General features: G+C 36.5%; 2 protein-coding genes across 2 annotated transcripts; both read left to right on the top strand.

Annotated features, from left to right (window-relative positions):
• The first annotated feature begins 6,582 nt into the window (after positions 1 to 6,582).
• Positions 6,583 to 7,707, top strand: LOC129921935 (uncharacterized). The gene has a single exon (XM_056005306.1). The coding sequence runs from the start codon at positions 6,583 to 6,585 to the stop codon at positions 7,705 to 7,707; it is 1,125 nt and encodes a 374-aa protein (XP_055861281.1).
• Positions 7,708 to 14,640: 6,933 nt separating this feature from the next.
• Positions 14,641 to 15,681, top strand: LOC129921934 (uncharacterized). Its single transcript, XM_056005305.1, has one exon. It carries the CDS (start codon positions 14,641 to 14,643, stop codon positions 15,679 to 15,681), a length of 1,041 nt encoding a protein of 346 aa, XP_055861280.1.
• The last annotated feature ends 41 nt before the right edge of the window (positions 15,682 to 15,722 follow it).

Here is a 15,722-nt window from a genome sequence, read left to right as displayed (position 1 = left end):
TCTTTATTTGTTTATTTGTGTTTTCTTTGGAGTTTCGATTCATTTGGATTTACGGTTTTTAAACTTTCTTGTGTTTTCTTTTGGAGTGTTGTGCCTCCAATTTATTTCTTAAGGAGTGTGTTCATTGATTTTTTTTTTCATTTCCTTTTTTCCTTTCTTTCTACCATGTCTATAAGACATTCCTAATAGAAAAAAAGGATCTGGAGGGTGGCTTGGTCCACCAACCAGGTACTCTACTAATAAAACTGTCCGGACAGGTAGCAGTTCGAGCTTCGATGGCGTCCATCGTCGCCGCCTTGAGGCTCGGGCCGTAGGAAGTGGGTTCCCTGTACCGGTTTGAGAACCCTTTCCTTTGGTTCCTGGGTGTTTCCTCACCGGTGGTGAGGAACAGGATCATAGGAAAGGTCTTCGGAAGCGAAGAAACCTTCAGGGTGGAAGTTACCACCCTGGAGGAAGAGAAAATAAAAGTGACACTTCACTGGGTGTCACCCACCATTTCAAGGAAAAAAATTGAGGAGATTTTCAGTACCCTCGCTGCAGAAGGCTCCAAAATAGAAGCTTTTAGGCTAGGGGTTAGTGACAAGTGGGCGGCTTGGATTAAACCCCGCAAGGTCGTCCTGCGGGAGGTTTGGACTAGGAAGTAAACTATCTTCAACTCTGAAGGAACATCCGAAACAATGTAAAACAAAACATGCCCAGCAGTGCTGCCCCTAGGGGTCCCAAAAAGGACGTTGAGAGGTCCTTGGAAGGTAAAAAGAACACATATGCGTCAGTCTTAAAAAAAGATAGTGAAAAAGGGCAGACCAGGGCTATACCCCCTGAGGTAGATGAAGACGGGTTCAAACCAGTGAAAAGCAAAAAAAAAAAAAAGGTACAACACCTGAAAAACGTATGGACAGTGGGAAGGGTACCCTTTCCCCCCTCCCCCCTCCCAAAAAAAAAAAAGGCGAAAGTAGCACAGGGTCTAACACACACACAAAAATGAAAACTACCGGACACGCTAGATCGGAGCCTAGCTCTCCAAACAAAACAAACAGGAAAAGAACTCTTTCTCTGTCCTCTACCTCAGATGACCAGAGGGAAGGCTCTGAGGTGAGAAGGGAAAGGGGGAAAACGGGAGAGGAAATGGAGGATTTGGAAGATATCCTCAGCTCTCCTGCACCTCTAGTAATTGACGAGGGGGAGGACCCTGACACACAGCCAAATACATGAACTACTTTTAAATAGTAGGCACACACACACACAGTGTCAGACACACACACACAACGCAATAACCCACCAATCATGGCAGACATTACAATTCTTTCACTTAACATTCGAAGTCTGAAAAATAAACAAAAATACATAGTTCACTCAACTAAAACACGCAAACCGGACTTTATTTTCCTACAGGAATCCAATATCAATTCAATTTTCACAAAAACACACATGCACCTTAGCTACAAACAAACCCATTTAAATATATAATCATGGAGGACATCACGGTTTTGTCTCTCAACATTCATGGACTCACAAACAAACAAAAATATGTAGTTTATTTATCAAGAAAGTACAAACCAGATTTATCTTTTTACAAGAGACAAATTTAGGTACAGAACACAAAGCACACATATACACAACAGATATGGGTTTTAAGGAAGGGTGTTTTAGTTATGGTAGTAGATCCAGGGGGGAAGCCATTTTTCAGGTGTCAGATAGGTTTAAAATAGTCCACAAGTGTAGTGACAATAAAGGGAGAGTAGTCATCATAAAAGTAGAAACAAGAAATGAAACATTTACACTGGCTAACATCTATGCACCAGCGAAAAAAAACAGAAAAACGGGAATTTTTTGAATATTTGAGTGAAAAATTACACGACACATATAGAGGGAATAGTTTTATCTTAGGAGGGGATTTTAATTACATCACGTCTACACTAGACAAGCAGTACAAAGCAACGGTGAATCTTCCTTCACAGATGTACACTACCATTAATAATTTCTTGAAAGACATTGAGAGCGAATTCAATTTACTTGATGCGTATAGGTGTGTGAATCCCACTGGTCAGGACACTACTTCGGTGAATAAAGCTTATCCCGTAACTTCCAGACTAGACAGAATCTACGTACCAACGGAGTACCATATAAGTAAGGTAGCTCATTTGGAAGAGTTTCTGGAATATTCAGACCGTAAGGCAATAATAGTTACGATAAGTAAGAAAATTAAAATAAAGAAAAGGAAAACTAGTCATTGGAAATTTAATAACTCTCTTCTAGAAATACCTCTTTTTATAGAATTAATCTCAAACACACTCAATTCTTGCTTACAAGATACAAACAATCCAAATTTTAACCTAACAACAACATGGTCACTGGTAAAAAACTCAATAAAACAACAATGTCAGGTCATATCAACACTAGTACAAACACGTAGAAAACAAGAACTAGAGAAACTGAAGCACACACTATTACATGCTGAAGACGAAATAGAGAGAACACAAGTCTCATTAAAGCTGGAAAAATTAAACAACTACATCTACAAAGGAGCTGAAGTTAGATGCAGGAATTATTTAAGTCAAGAAGGTCCAAACAAACTCTTCTTGTCGATTGAACAAAATCTTCAGTCTAGTAAATGCGTAACAAGTGTTCTTGATATACATGGCTCAAAAGTTGAAGACGAAGACAAAATTAAAGATGTTTTCATAAGTCATTTTAAAAATATCTACCAGTTGGAACCTATAAACAAGGAAGCTCAAGAATGTTTTCTAAAATATTGTAAACAGTTGAAGCAGACCGATGAAGAACTTTTGGGGACTCCATTTACTCTAGCCGAACTCAAAACTGCACTAGACTCGACACAAAACAATAAATCTCCCGGACCGGACGGTCTGACATTTGAGTTCTATAAGATTTTTTTCCTGTAATAAGTCCTCTATTACAGCGACTGTATAGTGACGCTGTTAAAACAGGACAACTTCCAGAAAATTTCAACGAAGCATATATTACATTATTAGCCAAAAAAAAACAACAGATAACAGTTCTCCAAGTGACTACAGGCCCATCTCACTACTCAATACAGACTATAAACTACTGACAATAATGATTTTTAAACGACTAAAACCTTTCATTCCCCAACTCGTAGGACAAGACCAATACTGCACCCACCCCGACAGGAACATCGATGGAATGACACATTTCATCCGAGACTTCATCATGTACAGTACTCTGTAGACCAAGAGAAAGCATTTGATAGAGTCAGCCATAATTACCTCTTTAAAATATTAGAAAAATGTAAAATCAGCCCTTTTTTAATAAAATGTATTAAACTAATTTATACCAATGCCAACAGTAGACTAATAATCAACCATTCTTTAAGTAAATCTTTTCCAATTCAAAGATCTGTTAGACAGGGCTGTCCTTTATCCCCCTTTTTATACATCCTTTGTCTAGAACCTTTTCTAGAATCTACTACAACAACTAAAGCAGTAAACATTTACTTACAACACTAACTTGTACTTCAATAACAAAATTAAGCCAACAATGTCAATGGGAGCGATGGCTTTGGTTTTAGAAAGTTTGGATACATTTCGGTCATAACTTGTTTTTTAGTTTCAAACACGACTCTAAATTTTCATATGGTAATTAGCTTCTTACTTTACTTTTAATTATATTTAAGCAAGAGAACACTTGCACGAATATTTCGATCTAGAGATAGTCAGCACTCCGAATGCCAACTTCTTCAACCTGACTGTAGCAATCTGGAAGACTATTCAGCTCATCAACTCGCGGCATTCCTTTTAAAGCTGTCCACTTTTGTTGTGTTACGTACATAAATTTCTGGACCTCCAATTCTTCCAACTTGATTTTCAACTCTGTAAATTTTTTACCCGAAAAAACTTTACTTTTAAATCGATCAAGTACATTTCTAAAGATCCAGTATCAATTCTAAATGAATCAATGTGGATTTCGTTACTATTTGAGTTGAGATCGTATACCAGGAATGCCTTAATAGTTTTGTTGGTTTTGAACTGCTCAAATCTGTCAAGAAATTCATCTCAGATTTTTTTTTATAACTGTGCTGAAGTAATTCGTGTCGATAGTTGCACTGATTTTATGGTGATACTGCTTTAGACATTGAAAATGAAGTAACTAGCCGCTCTGAATATATTCTGCAGAAAGATTTTTTTTTTGTTCAAAACAAAACAATTCTTCTACCAAAACATCGGCTAAGTTTTTACTTTCCTTGCAGTTTTAGATTCAGCTCATTTCATTTCTTTGTTATATCCATCATAAAGTAGAATCCTTGCAACCATTTATCGTACTCTAATTTAGGGTGATCAATGCTTTTTTCATTTAGAAATGTATTTAATTCATTCAAGCACATTGCTTCTATCTTTGAGAAGATAATCGCTTCTAACCCATTTACTTAAAACAATAAACTATACGTCTCAGCCAAAGCGAGTGGTGAAGATACCAATTCGTCTTGCGTAGAAAGCGAATTAAAACCTACATAGAAAAATCCGACGATGGCCAAGAGCTTCCCACGGACTGACGAAACTGGCGAAGCGTGTGTGGTGAAAAGCGAGTACAAGTTGCTGAGAGAGAGAATTAGTGCCTAATCTTCGTTAAACGATTCATAACTTTTAAAAAAAAAATATTTTCGATAAAATAAATAATATTTGCGCATAGAACTAAAGAGCCGCAGCTTCACATACAAAGAGCCGCATGTGGCTCGCGAGCCGCAGGTTGCCGACCCCGGACATAGGCTAGAGTTAATGTATTTCCTATAAGATCTTCATCTGCTTGTCCAGCTGCTTGCAAAATTGTACTAAATAATCTTGAGAATCAGTATTTTTAACTGGCTCTTCCCTGTATACAGTAGTAAAGTGTTTTGTAAATAAATGTTTAATATATTCATAATTATCTATTTTATTTCCCTCACTATCTATAATGTTTTTTATTATATTATTGGACTGCCCATTCTACTAAAACGAAAGGTATAATCAACTAGGACCCTGTTTGCTTAACAAGCTTTTACGTCGGTTCTCCGCCCCCTTATAAATTAGCTTTGTTTAATTTTTCTAATTTCAAAACAGTTTTAACTATTTCATCTTCCGTGTGTAGTAAAGGGGTCTGAGATTTGGATATTGTTGTTTCCTAAATGACTGCACTAGTGCAATTCTAACGGAATATTTGAGCAGTGTTCAACGTCTGCGTTAAATTGAAATGTGATGCATTTGTATCTATGAGTTATTTATAAGCTAATTTTATCACTACTTACATGACTTATAAGATGACTTTATATCAATAATAACCACAGGGATGTCGGCATAGGAGATGTGTGTGTTTGACTTTATTTGTGTGTGTGTGTGTGTGTGTATATGTGTGTGTGTGGGGGGGTAGTCATGTAAGAGTGTGAAGCGAACCCCCCCTCCCCCCAAACGTCCTATATTAACCTCCACTATGAGAAAAGAAAGGTTTAAAAATATATAATTCACATTGTAATAGGTAGTCATCTAAAGTAATTATAGATGATTTAAGACTCTGAGTATTTTGTGTGTGTATTCACTTCAAGCATTTAATTATCTGTAAAGCACGCGACTCGTCTTGTCCTTTTTGTTTTTACAATGCAAAATAAAATTAACGGTTTTTTTTTTGTTTTAACTTTAAATACACATGTTTCGGTATTAGTCTAACCCTTAGCAGTCGTTGACTGTACATCATAAAGTCTATAGACCTAGTAGGTCTATTAGATGGTAATTATAGTTTCACAATACGAGTTCTTCTACTGAACACAGAGATGAAACTATAGATCTAGTTATACTGCAAATTGGTCGACTTCCTTATTATTTAACAACAGACTCAAAGCACTATTCTATTATCCTGTTGAAGTAAACTAACGGATGACTAGGCAGAAGATAGAAACTATATCTGATAAGCAACAATTAAAACACGTTTCATGGAGAGTTTTTTTTAAATCTCTCATGCTTATATTATATAAAGACTTATATGCTTAGAAATGCAGCTGTTTCAACATTATTTGTGAATCTCCTTGACTATGGTCACTGCCCAATCTGGCAGAGAAAACTAACACACATATATCTGTTTTAAACTAACTATTGCTTGAAAGTATATAACATACAATATTTATTCTTTCTACTTATCTTTACATTCTTTTTAAGGAAATACAATCTACATTTCTCACGTCTGTGACTGTAAAAGCGAAAATTTTGTTTATAAAGTTATATAAAATTATACCTAATACCTTACAATATTTTGGCCTACGGACAATACGAACGTATAAATACATGTGAGCAATTCATTATAATGGCTACCAATACTAACAAGCTCTTATAGTGCAGTGCAGGTGCAAGACGGGTATATAATTAGCTCAGTTCAGGCCAGACTTCAAATGATGTTGTTCCCAATCCCGGAAGAGGAAGAGGTTTCTGGTATTCTTTACGACTGCTACAGACTTGTTCATCTCCGTATCGACAAGTCTAGGTAACCACCTGTTTGGTGACATACGCGCATTACACACAGCAGGGTTTGTGTTCAGGTCTTTAGCAAGAAAAAATTTCTGCCTTTCAGGCCGAAAATCAAATGGAGTTTAATGATGATGATGATGAAAGTAACTCTAATGTAGACACTCTATCTGCTAACAGTACATGTGTCTATGGATGTATAAGAAACATTCCAATCGAAGATTCAGCATTGCAGCAAGTGGGCCTCTATATGACCATTGTCTTTGCCAATGCTGTCGTCTCAGCGTGTATCGGACTCTCCGGCTTCCTGCTCAACGTCATCAACATCGCGGTCTTCGTGAAAATGGGCTTCGGGGAGTTCACCAACGTCTCCTTACTCAGCCTTGCGGTGGCCGATGCTGGGGCGCTCCTGTTTCTCTCCGCGAACGTTATTCTGTACAGCCCACTGACGCCTCAGGCTAGTGACAAGGAGTTGATGGTCTATTTGGCAGTGACCACCCCGCACGTTTGCTTTGCAGAGATCTCTGGAATCTGTACTGTCTTTCTGGCATTGAAGCGCTTCATCTGCATCGCCCTACCTCACCGTGTTAAAAGTTTAATGACGCCAAAGAGAGCCCTTACTGTAAACCTTCTGATTTTCATGTATATAACTGCCAATAAGCTACTTGTCTATATCGGATACTTAGGATATCTAGTGACTGATAACGGGTTTAGTATGAGCAATGAAACAGAATCGGTCTTTGGTCAAACATCGCTATTCCGAATTTTCGATAACGTCTCAACATTGATAGACACTTTCACCCAACTTACAACATTTCCGGCAATGGTCTTCGTGACAGGGGCGACCATTCATATATTTAACAAAAGTGTGAAGTGGAGACGTGGGGTTACCTCCCCTGGTTTAGGCAACGCGATTTCCAACAAAGAGAAGAAACTGTCCAAAATGGTGATACTTATATCTGTGGTGTACATTGTCTGCTTGATTCCGGCCTTTTTGGCCACGCTGGTCATGCTGTGGTTAGAGTCGTTTAGTATGACCAGTAAATACTATTTCATGTTTATGGTCATATTTTCTGTGCTGTTTAACATCGACGCCATCAATTCAACGTTACCTTTCTTTATCTACGTTCACATGAGCAGTAAGTTCAGAAAAACTCTCAAGTTTTGGTTTCTTCAGAGCTCTTCAATCTCATCATTCCTTGGAGAACGAAATACCAACACAACGAAAACATCTCAAGATTAACCATCTTAACACCTTAAATGCATTTTGTTTTTGTTTAAATGGAAATGTTATTGAAGAAATCTTTTTTTATCTAAGGATCGTTTTTGCGTGCAAAGCGCTTTCGTTTAATAAGAACAAATACAAGAAGATTAAGTTTGTGTTATCACACAAACTCAGAGGCGGCCCCGGTCGGATCCCTGTTGGATCCGCCTATTCGCAAGGAATATTCAAGACGTGATTTTATTTTGATTGTCCAAAGTAATAATATTTCAAAGATTTTTTTTTTTAATGATTCAGATTTTCCGTCAAAGCTAAAGACTTGGTCTATACCTCCCGCTGGACTTCGGGGGATAGCAGCGAGCAGGGTATAAACCCGGCACACTCGAGACAATGAGTCCAGCGCGCTAACTTAATAACAAAATAAATATTATTGACAAATAGATTTTTTTTAGACATTTTGGCATGACAACTACCGTATATGTCAAACGAGCAAGTATAGATTATCTTTTGACATTGTTTTGAAATTGAAAACAAAACAGGTATCGAGCTTGTGCAGAGTGCATCTTTCACAAAGATTCGACTACAATCCAACAAAACTTTGTCGTACATGTGTGTGTATGTATAAAAGTAAAATAGAACATTTTGTCCATTTTTTTTCCCTTTTATATATCTTATTGTTTTAAACTCTATTACTGATTGATGAATTAAAGTTTAACAATAGTTATAAACAGAGAGGCCTAATTAACTAATCTGTGTAGCATAAGTGTGTTTTTATGTACCAGGCCACCAACTGCAAAGGGGGGGGGGGTCAATGTAAATTATGGAAGTATATATTTAGTTACTAATGTAAATCTCTCAAAAGTAAAATGCAATCTGGCTTGTATAGTGGATGGATGTATGTATTCATGAATTTCAGACCAACAACTGATCATCAGGATTGTAATTTAAAGTCCAAGGACCGCTTCTGGCTTCAAGAGGCTGAACTCTTTCTCTCCTAAAAGACGACACCAACGTTGATTCCACCAGAATGTGGTAAAAAATTACGGAGAGAAAGAGTTAATACCGATAGTAGCTATTAGTTAATAGTTGGAATCTGAAGTATTGTAGGGCAAAATTTATTGTTTTAGTTTGATCCATTTGCGGCAAACGATATTTTATTAACAGTGGGAACATCAATAATACCTATTTATAGTTAAAACCTTAGTTGGTGCCGAAGCAAAGATTTAATTGTAGTCTGTAGGCCTATTATTGATATCTATGTTTAGAGTTTAGATCTACAGTTGTGTAGAGCATAAGGAAAACCAACTAGAGAAGATTAAAACTCATTCACACCCTCCCTACCAAAAAAACATAAATAGACTGTATGTTTGATTGATTTTAGCTCTTTCTCTCCTAATCGACGATACCATCGTTGATTTGACCTAATTAAATTAAATTAACATTTAATTGTTTAAACTTGACTTTGATTTATATAAAAAGAGCATGCATTTCCCTTTAATTGGACACCAAATACAACATTTTCTGATTACAAACAACAAATGCGCAAAATGAAGAATTCTTTTAAAATGTGGAAAAATAATTACGGATAGAAAGAGTTAACAACATGGTCAGATAGACAGAGTGGGCCTACACATGTAGTCCTAGTAGTGTGTATAGTTGATGGTCAGGCAGAAAAGATAACACATTGACATGGTCAGTCAAGCATGTAGATAAATTATATCCGTACACTAGTTACAGAGGTCAAGTGTTTCTTAACATTCCAGCATATTTTTTCTTTGTTTGCTAGATCTAATTGTGGTGCTTTAGATCATTTTATTTTCTGCGATTGTAAACTTTATTGTTAGATTGTCCGTTATATTGTAAGTTAATAGAATTAACAATTAAATTAGCTTCCTTTCCAAAGGTTTTAATACAAGGCAAAAAAATACACACACGCAGACATGCACATCTTTGTTTTATTTTATTGTGCAAAGAACTTATGTAAAAAACATTAAATACAAAGAACGTATGCAAGAAACATCTTCCTTAATTATTACTGATTTTATCGTGGTTTCATGCACGATAGTAAGCCTATGGGTGTCGGGTGTGTAAAAAGTCGTCCTGGCCAGATACACAGTGGCTAAGTACGCATCTTAAGTAAACACAAATAGTAATAACGAGGAGTTACTTGACTGTCAGAAATTAATCACAATATCGTTATCAAATCAAGACACTTAAAGTTACTTGACTGTCAGAAATTAATCACAATATCGTTATCAAATCAAGACACTTAACTGCAGGAGTAATAGTCAAGTTAACACGTTAGGAAAAGTAAGTTCTATATATTGTTATTTACAGTGTCAGTGTGCTTTTTTTAGAATGTTGTGTTTTTTCCATTCTGGCTTAAAAATGGTCAATGTCTAAGAATAAATTAAATGTCAAGGACTAAACAAATAAAATATGGTGTAGGGGGGTTTTTGTGTCTCCATTAAAAGATTGACCTAGTCGTGTCTTTTATGCTAATATATATCTGAGCCTTGTACTTTTCTGTAGCAAAGGGTCACTCGTTTAGGTGTATGATCTTTAGTCCAGCTTACAAATTAAGATTTATAACCAAGTAACTCGGCACATGTGAAGAGGTGTGGCTTCTAGTCCAGCCACGTGATTGAGATTTTTTCTAAATAAACAAACTCATTTTCCGGTTACCCGTGTAGGGGTGTGGTTTAAAGACCAGCCCCCTAATAAAGATTTACAAACAAGTAAACAAACTTAGTTCCCTCGTGTGACATCTAGAGAGTGCCTACGTCCATCGTATCTGACTTGTCTATCACCTGTCTATCAATGAACTCAATGTGTTGGACTAAACAAATAAAAGGGGGTGCGAGTTGTTCATGTCTATCTCTGAAGATATACCTGGTTACTAAGACTAAGACTAAGACTAAGACTAAGACTGCTTTGTTGATACTTATGGAAATTATTATAATTACAAGGATTCTTTTCTCATAAAAATGTTTGTTTGTAAAATGTTTTACATGTTTTGGATGTTCCTTCAGAGTTGAAGATAGTTTACTTCCTAGTCCAAACCTCCCGCAGGACGACGGGGGATGGGAGCGGGCAGGGTTTGAACCCTCGACCGTCGATAAATCCGAACGACAGTCCAGCGCGCAAACCGCACGACCAGGCAGCCATCATATACAGACAACACAACAGAAACATTCACATAAATAGAACATGCACAACATAAAGAGTTCATTCAACGACTACACAGGCATCTTGGTCCTTTTCATGTTTCTTGATCAAGGGGTGTAGAGGTGTGGCTTGAAGTCCAGCCCCCTACTAAAGATTTACTACCAAGTAAACAAACTCAGTTCCCTCCTAAGGAGTGGCCTCTAGAGAGTGTCAATATGCCGACATTAAACCTACGTTCATAGTATTAGACTTGTTCAAGACAAACTGAACAAATGTGCCAGCCATTGCTGATCAGTATGTAACGCGCATTTATAATGTAAAGTTTCATTTCTATTTATATTAACACGCCTTGTCTTTATATTAAAAGATGTTCGGTTAATATTCATATAGGTCCTATTTTTAAGCACATTATTATGTTTTAAATATAAACATTAATAAATTCTATAACAGACATTAATGTAACGAGGTCTAATTTATGCATTTTAAATAGGAGTAGTTTTTTTTACTATTCGGCCAACTATCCGGCAGTGATATTCGACCGGAGCAGAATATGGCCGAATACTGGGAAAATGCCGAATATTCTGCAGAAGCCGGAGCCGGAGCGACTATCCAGTGCACCCCTAATTCCAACAGACATTAACAATTTAATACCAGTTATCGTACCTACTAAGCTATTTGGTTGAGCAGGACAGCAACTGGCAAGGATTCAGAACACATCACGTCAGAGTCCTCTTGGAGGGGCACTGAGGGCTGGGTTCTACTCTTCAGAGACAGGTCCGCACTGGCTTTCTCCAGAAAAAAGTCTGCTGCCATCCGCCACCGCCTTCTCTTACAATGTGCACTTGTCTCGTTCAAAGCCTGAAATGGGTCTTGAATTTTTCCAGCCACGCATTCAGGTCATAATACTAAAACCTAAAAGTAAAGTAAAGTTTCCCTTTCAGATCTATGGGGCAGATGATGTTAAGGTCATCTGTTTCTATGGCCAAAGGTTAACGAGCAGGGTGTCATGTGGCCAGTGCAACGACCAACCGCCTTTACTTTCCCCAACTAAAGTCAGGTACCCATTAGAGTTGGGTGGACTCCGGGACGCTCTAAAAATCCCTAAATTCAAAATCCCTGTCTTCGCCGGGATTCGAACCCAGGACCTCAGGCTAAGAAATCGAGCGCTTAATCACTCAGCCACCGCGCCCCAATAAAACCTAAGTAAGCACTAATTATCTAACGTAGTCTTAAAAAAAAACAAAACAAAAAACATTGAAATAGAAAATCTTAGGCTATTCTAATAAAAAAAAACTAGTCATAAAAAACCTAATCTAGATATTGAAATAGAAAATCCTAAGCTATTCTAAAATTTAAACAAAAATGTGATTTTAAGAAACTAACCTAGATATTATAAAATAGAAAATCCTAAGCTTTTCTAACAGAAAAAAAAATGTCCTCAATTTCTCTCTGCCGCTGCCGTCACGCTACTGCATGAATGTCGCTTATGGAATGTTCATTTAAAAAAATGTGCGTGATATTTACATACAATGTGCATTCTTAGCCTTTATAAACAAACATAAATGTTTTCTTTTAAATTTTAGCAGCTAGATGACCAGAAAAAAACAACAGTTAACTAATATTTATATTTGTTGTGAACATTTTTGTACATGCTATAAATGTATTTGACTAAGTAATACTGAAAATACACATTGTAGGCATAGTCTTCCTTATATTTATCTATTGTTTTAGAATTGTACTGTTATTTAAAAATCGCTTGCATAATTAATTTAAAAAAGTAAACGGTTTGCTTTTAGAAAACAAAAATTTGTCGTTGCAACAAAACTTTGCAAACCACATCGCATGGTGAAATAAGAATTTCTCTTCTAGGTTTTTGAGATCTGAGTGTGACAGTCGGACAGACGGACAGACGACATTTTGCAGAAACCTTATAGCGCCTTTTTTCTTTACGGGGGCCGCTAAAAAAACATTTCAATCTATTCCTAATGTTTGTTCAAATAATAGAGAAAATTAAACATTTATATTTAGAAACATTCTGAAAAAAAAATAGCCAGCATGGAAATGGAACCCAAACCCTAGGGCCTACGCACTATTAGAGATTTACTCTTGCGATCTTCAGAATATGTAATATCACAATATGGAGGGTTGTAGATGGATATATAAGATTTAATTGTATTACTTGTAGTCTTGAATTTTACAATTTGATTTGTAGTTTGGACCATAGTTTGACTAGGAGGAAAATGTGACCTAATAGATTTGTCGGAATAAAAAAAAGGATTTTTTTTTCGTTGAATCAAAACTAAATAAATTAATACATAAATAAAGTAAATAGATAAATAAAAAAGTGTAAAGTTACTTTGTCGTAATGTATAATTGTTAATCCAAGAGATCTTCTTCATTTGCCTTCCTTGTATAAGAGAATATTATAAACATGAACAATTTAATACAGGCCCATTTGGGTACCGGCACGCCGGGCATTTGCCAGAACGCCCATATAGTAAGTCCGCCCCTGGTCTCGTACGTTATAATTTGAATTGTAAGTACAGGCTTAACAGCTTGTATTATTTAATAACAACATCATCAAGATTGTATGTTACATCTTAACAAAGAGAGAGAGAGAGAGAAAGAGAGAGAGAGAAGAGAAAGAGAGAGAGAGAACGAGTAGATACCTTTTTAAATATTTCAAAATTACCTCTCCTGTGTACACTTTTCAAATTGAAAACAGTAAAATATGTTTTTATCTAGTTCTTGACTATAATTGAAATAGCTTCTTATTTGGTCCAAACCTTACATTATCTTAAGTTTATCTTTTACTGTTACAGAAAAACAACAACATATTTCTTGTTGATACCTAACTGTAATTTTATCTTCTAGCTTTTATAATTTTAAAATTAAATCTCAAATAACACTTTCCTGCATGTCTCTATTGTCTCTAGATAAAAATGTTTTTAAAAAGTTAACAGTTTACAGTAATTGTAACTCAAGATATGATTACATAGTTAAAAACAAAGATAGAACTAAAGTAAATTACACGTTATACTATACTAAAAGCATATTAAAATATCAATAGACTGCTATTGAAAATTAGAGACTAAAAGATGACAAGAAACAACAATAGCAAATCTACTATACGAGAACAATATACGAAATACATCAATATCTACTCTTGACAAAGGATATCAAAGAATATGTTCCAGAATCCAGACAAATAGACTCCTTTTTCAAGCAGTTTAATCAATAATAAAAATAATAATAACGTATTGTCTTCAATTTTAAAGATTTTGGATAAATGCAGTATCTCACGTGACCACGCTGACCCAGTTGCGATCTACATATTCTACCACATCTAATGCAGACAAAGCCTTTTTTAATTGTTTGGAAAGGGCTCTCATTTAGGTCTCAAATAATGTGTCCAGCGAATCTCGTGAGAGCTCTTCAGCTGTCTTTTTTTCAGAGGCAAATCTACTGTCTGTTGCTTGCTTCCGTTGAAGTCGGTCTTACCGTCGTATAACAGTGAATCAATAAACTTAAGAATAGAAAGAAAAACTTGCATCCTATGTCACTGACATGCTGGTAACAATCAATCGAACAAAGCTTTTTTATTTCTTATTATTAACTAGACCGTTTAAATGCACCATTTAAGAAATTTCCTTTTTTTTTTAAACCGCTAAAAATAATGAATCTTAAAAAATAAAAAATATTAATCAACTAAGTTCTGACTATTTTTCTTTAGATTTGACAATGGCTGCGATTATCAACATAACATTGGTAACCAATACTATAAGCATGTCTGAATGTTTATCGTCAAACCAATGCGAAAGTCTACTACTTCCATTGGAAGATGGTCACATGACCATTGTCTTTGCCAACGCTGTCGTCTCAGCTTTCATCGGAGTATTTGGCTTCCTGCTCAACCTCATCAACATCGCCGTCTTCGTCACAATGGGTTTTACAGAGTTCACCAACGTCTCACTGCTCAGCCTCTCAGTGGCGGATGCCGGGGCGCTCCTGTTTCTCTGTGGAAGTGTGTTCTTGTTCGGCCCACTGACTTCTCAATTAAACAGCATTGACTTTGTTGCCTATCTAGCTGTCTCCACCCCTCACGTGTATTTCTTGGAGATTTCTGGAATCTGTACTGTCCTGCTGGCACTGGAGCGCCTCATCTGCATCGCCGTACCTCACCGTGTTAAAAGTTTAATGACGCCAAAGAGGGCTGCTACGGTAAACCTTCTAATTCTTATGTTCATATCAGCGAATAAGTTGCTTGTCTATGTTGGTTACCTAGTAATTGAAAACAATAAAAACAATGAAACAGAGACGGTCTTTGGCCAAATATCACTATTTCAAACATTTGACAATGTATCGACCTGGATCGACACTGTCGCACAACTGACAACATTTCCGGCTATAGTCTGTGTTACAGGGGCGACTATTCGTGTATTTAACAAGGCAGTCAAGTGGAGGCGTCTGGTTTCTCCCCTTGGTAAAGGCCGAGTGATTTCAAACAAAGAGAGAAAACTCTCCCAAATGGTGCTTCTCATTTCTACACTGTACATTGTGTGCCTGATGCCAGACTTCTGCGCCACGCTGGTTATGCTAACGTTCGACGAGTTCAACATGAGAGGTGCCTACAGATATATCCTCATGTCCTTATTTTCTGTACTCTACAACGTGGACGCCATCAATTCAACGGTGCCTTTCTTTATCTACTTCCACATGAGCACAAAGTTTAGAAAAACTCTCAAGTCTTTGTTTCTTTGGACTAAGAAGGAAACAGAATCTGAAGACAGCATGAAGAACCGAACATTCAAAACCTCAGGGACTTAAGTAAACTTATTTTTTATTTTATTTTTATTCCTCTTGTAAAC

This window comes from Biomphalaria glabrata, chromosome 12 (assembly GCF_947242115.1).
Source record: "Biomphalaria glabrata chromosome 12, xgBioGlab47.1, whole genome shotgun sequence".
Lineage (NCBI taxonomy): Eukaryota > Metazoa > Mollusca > Gastropoda > Planorbidae > Biomphalaria > Biomphalaria glabrata.
This window is presented reverse-complemented; position numbering and strand designations above follow the sequence as displayed.

Excerpts from the sequence above, each read along its gene's own strand:
- LOC129921935 (XM_056005306.1), top strand. The coding sequence starts at position 6,583 with ATGGAGTTTAATGATGATGATGATGAAAGTAACTCTAATGTAGACACT.
- LOC129921934 (XM_056005305.1), top strand. The coding sequence starts at position 14,641 with ATGTCTGAATGTTTATCGTCAAACCAATGCGAAAGTCTACTACTTCCA.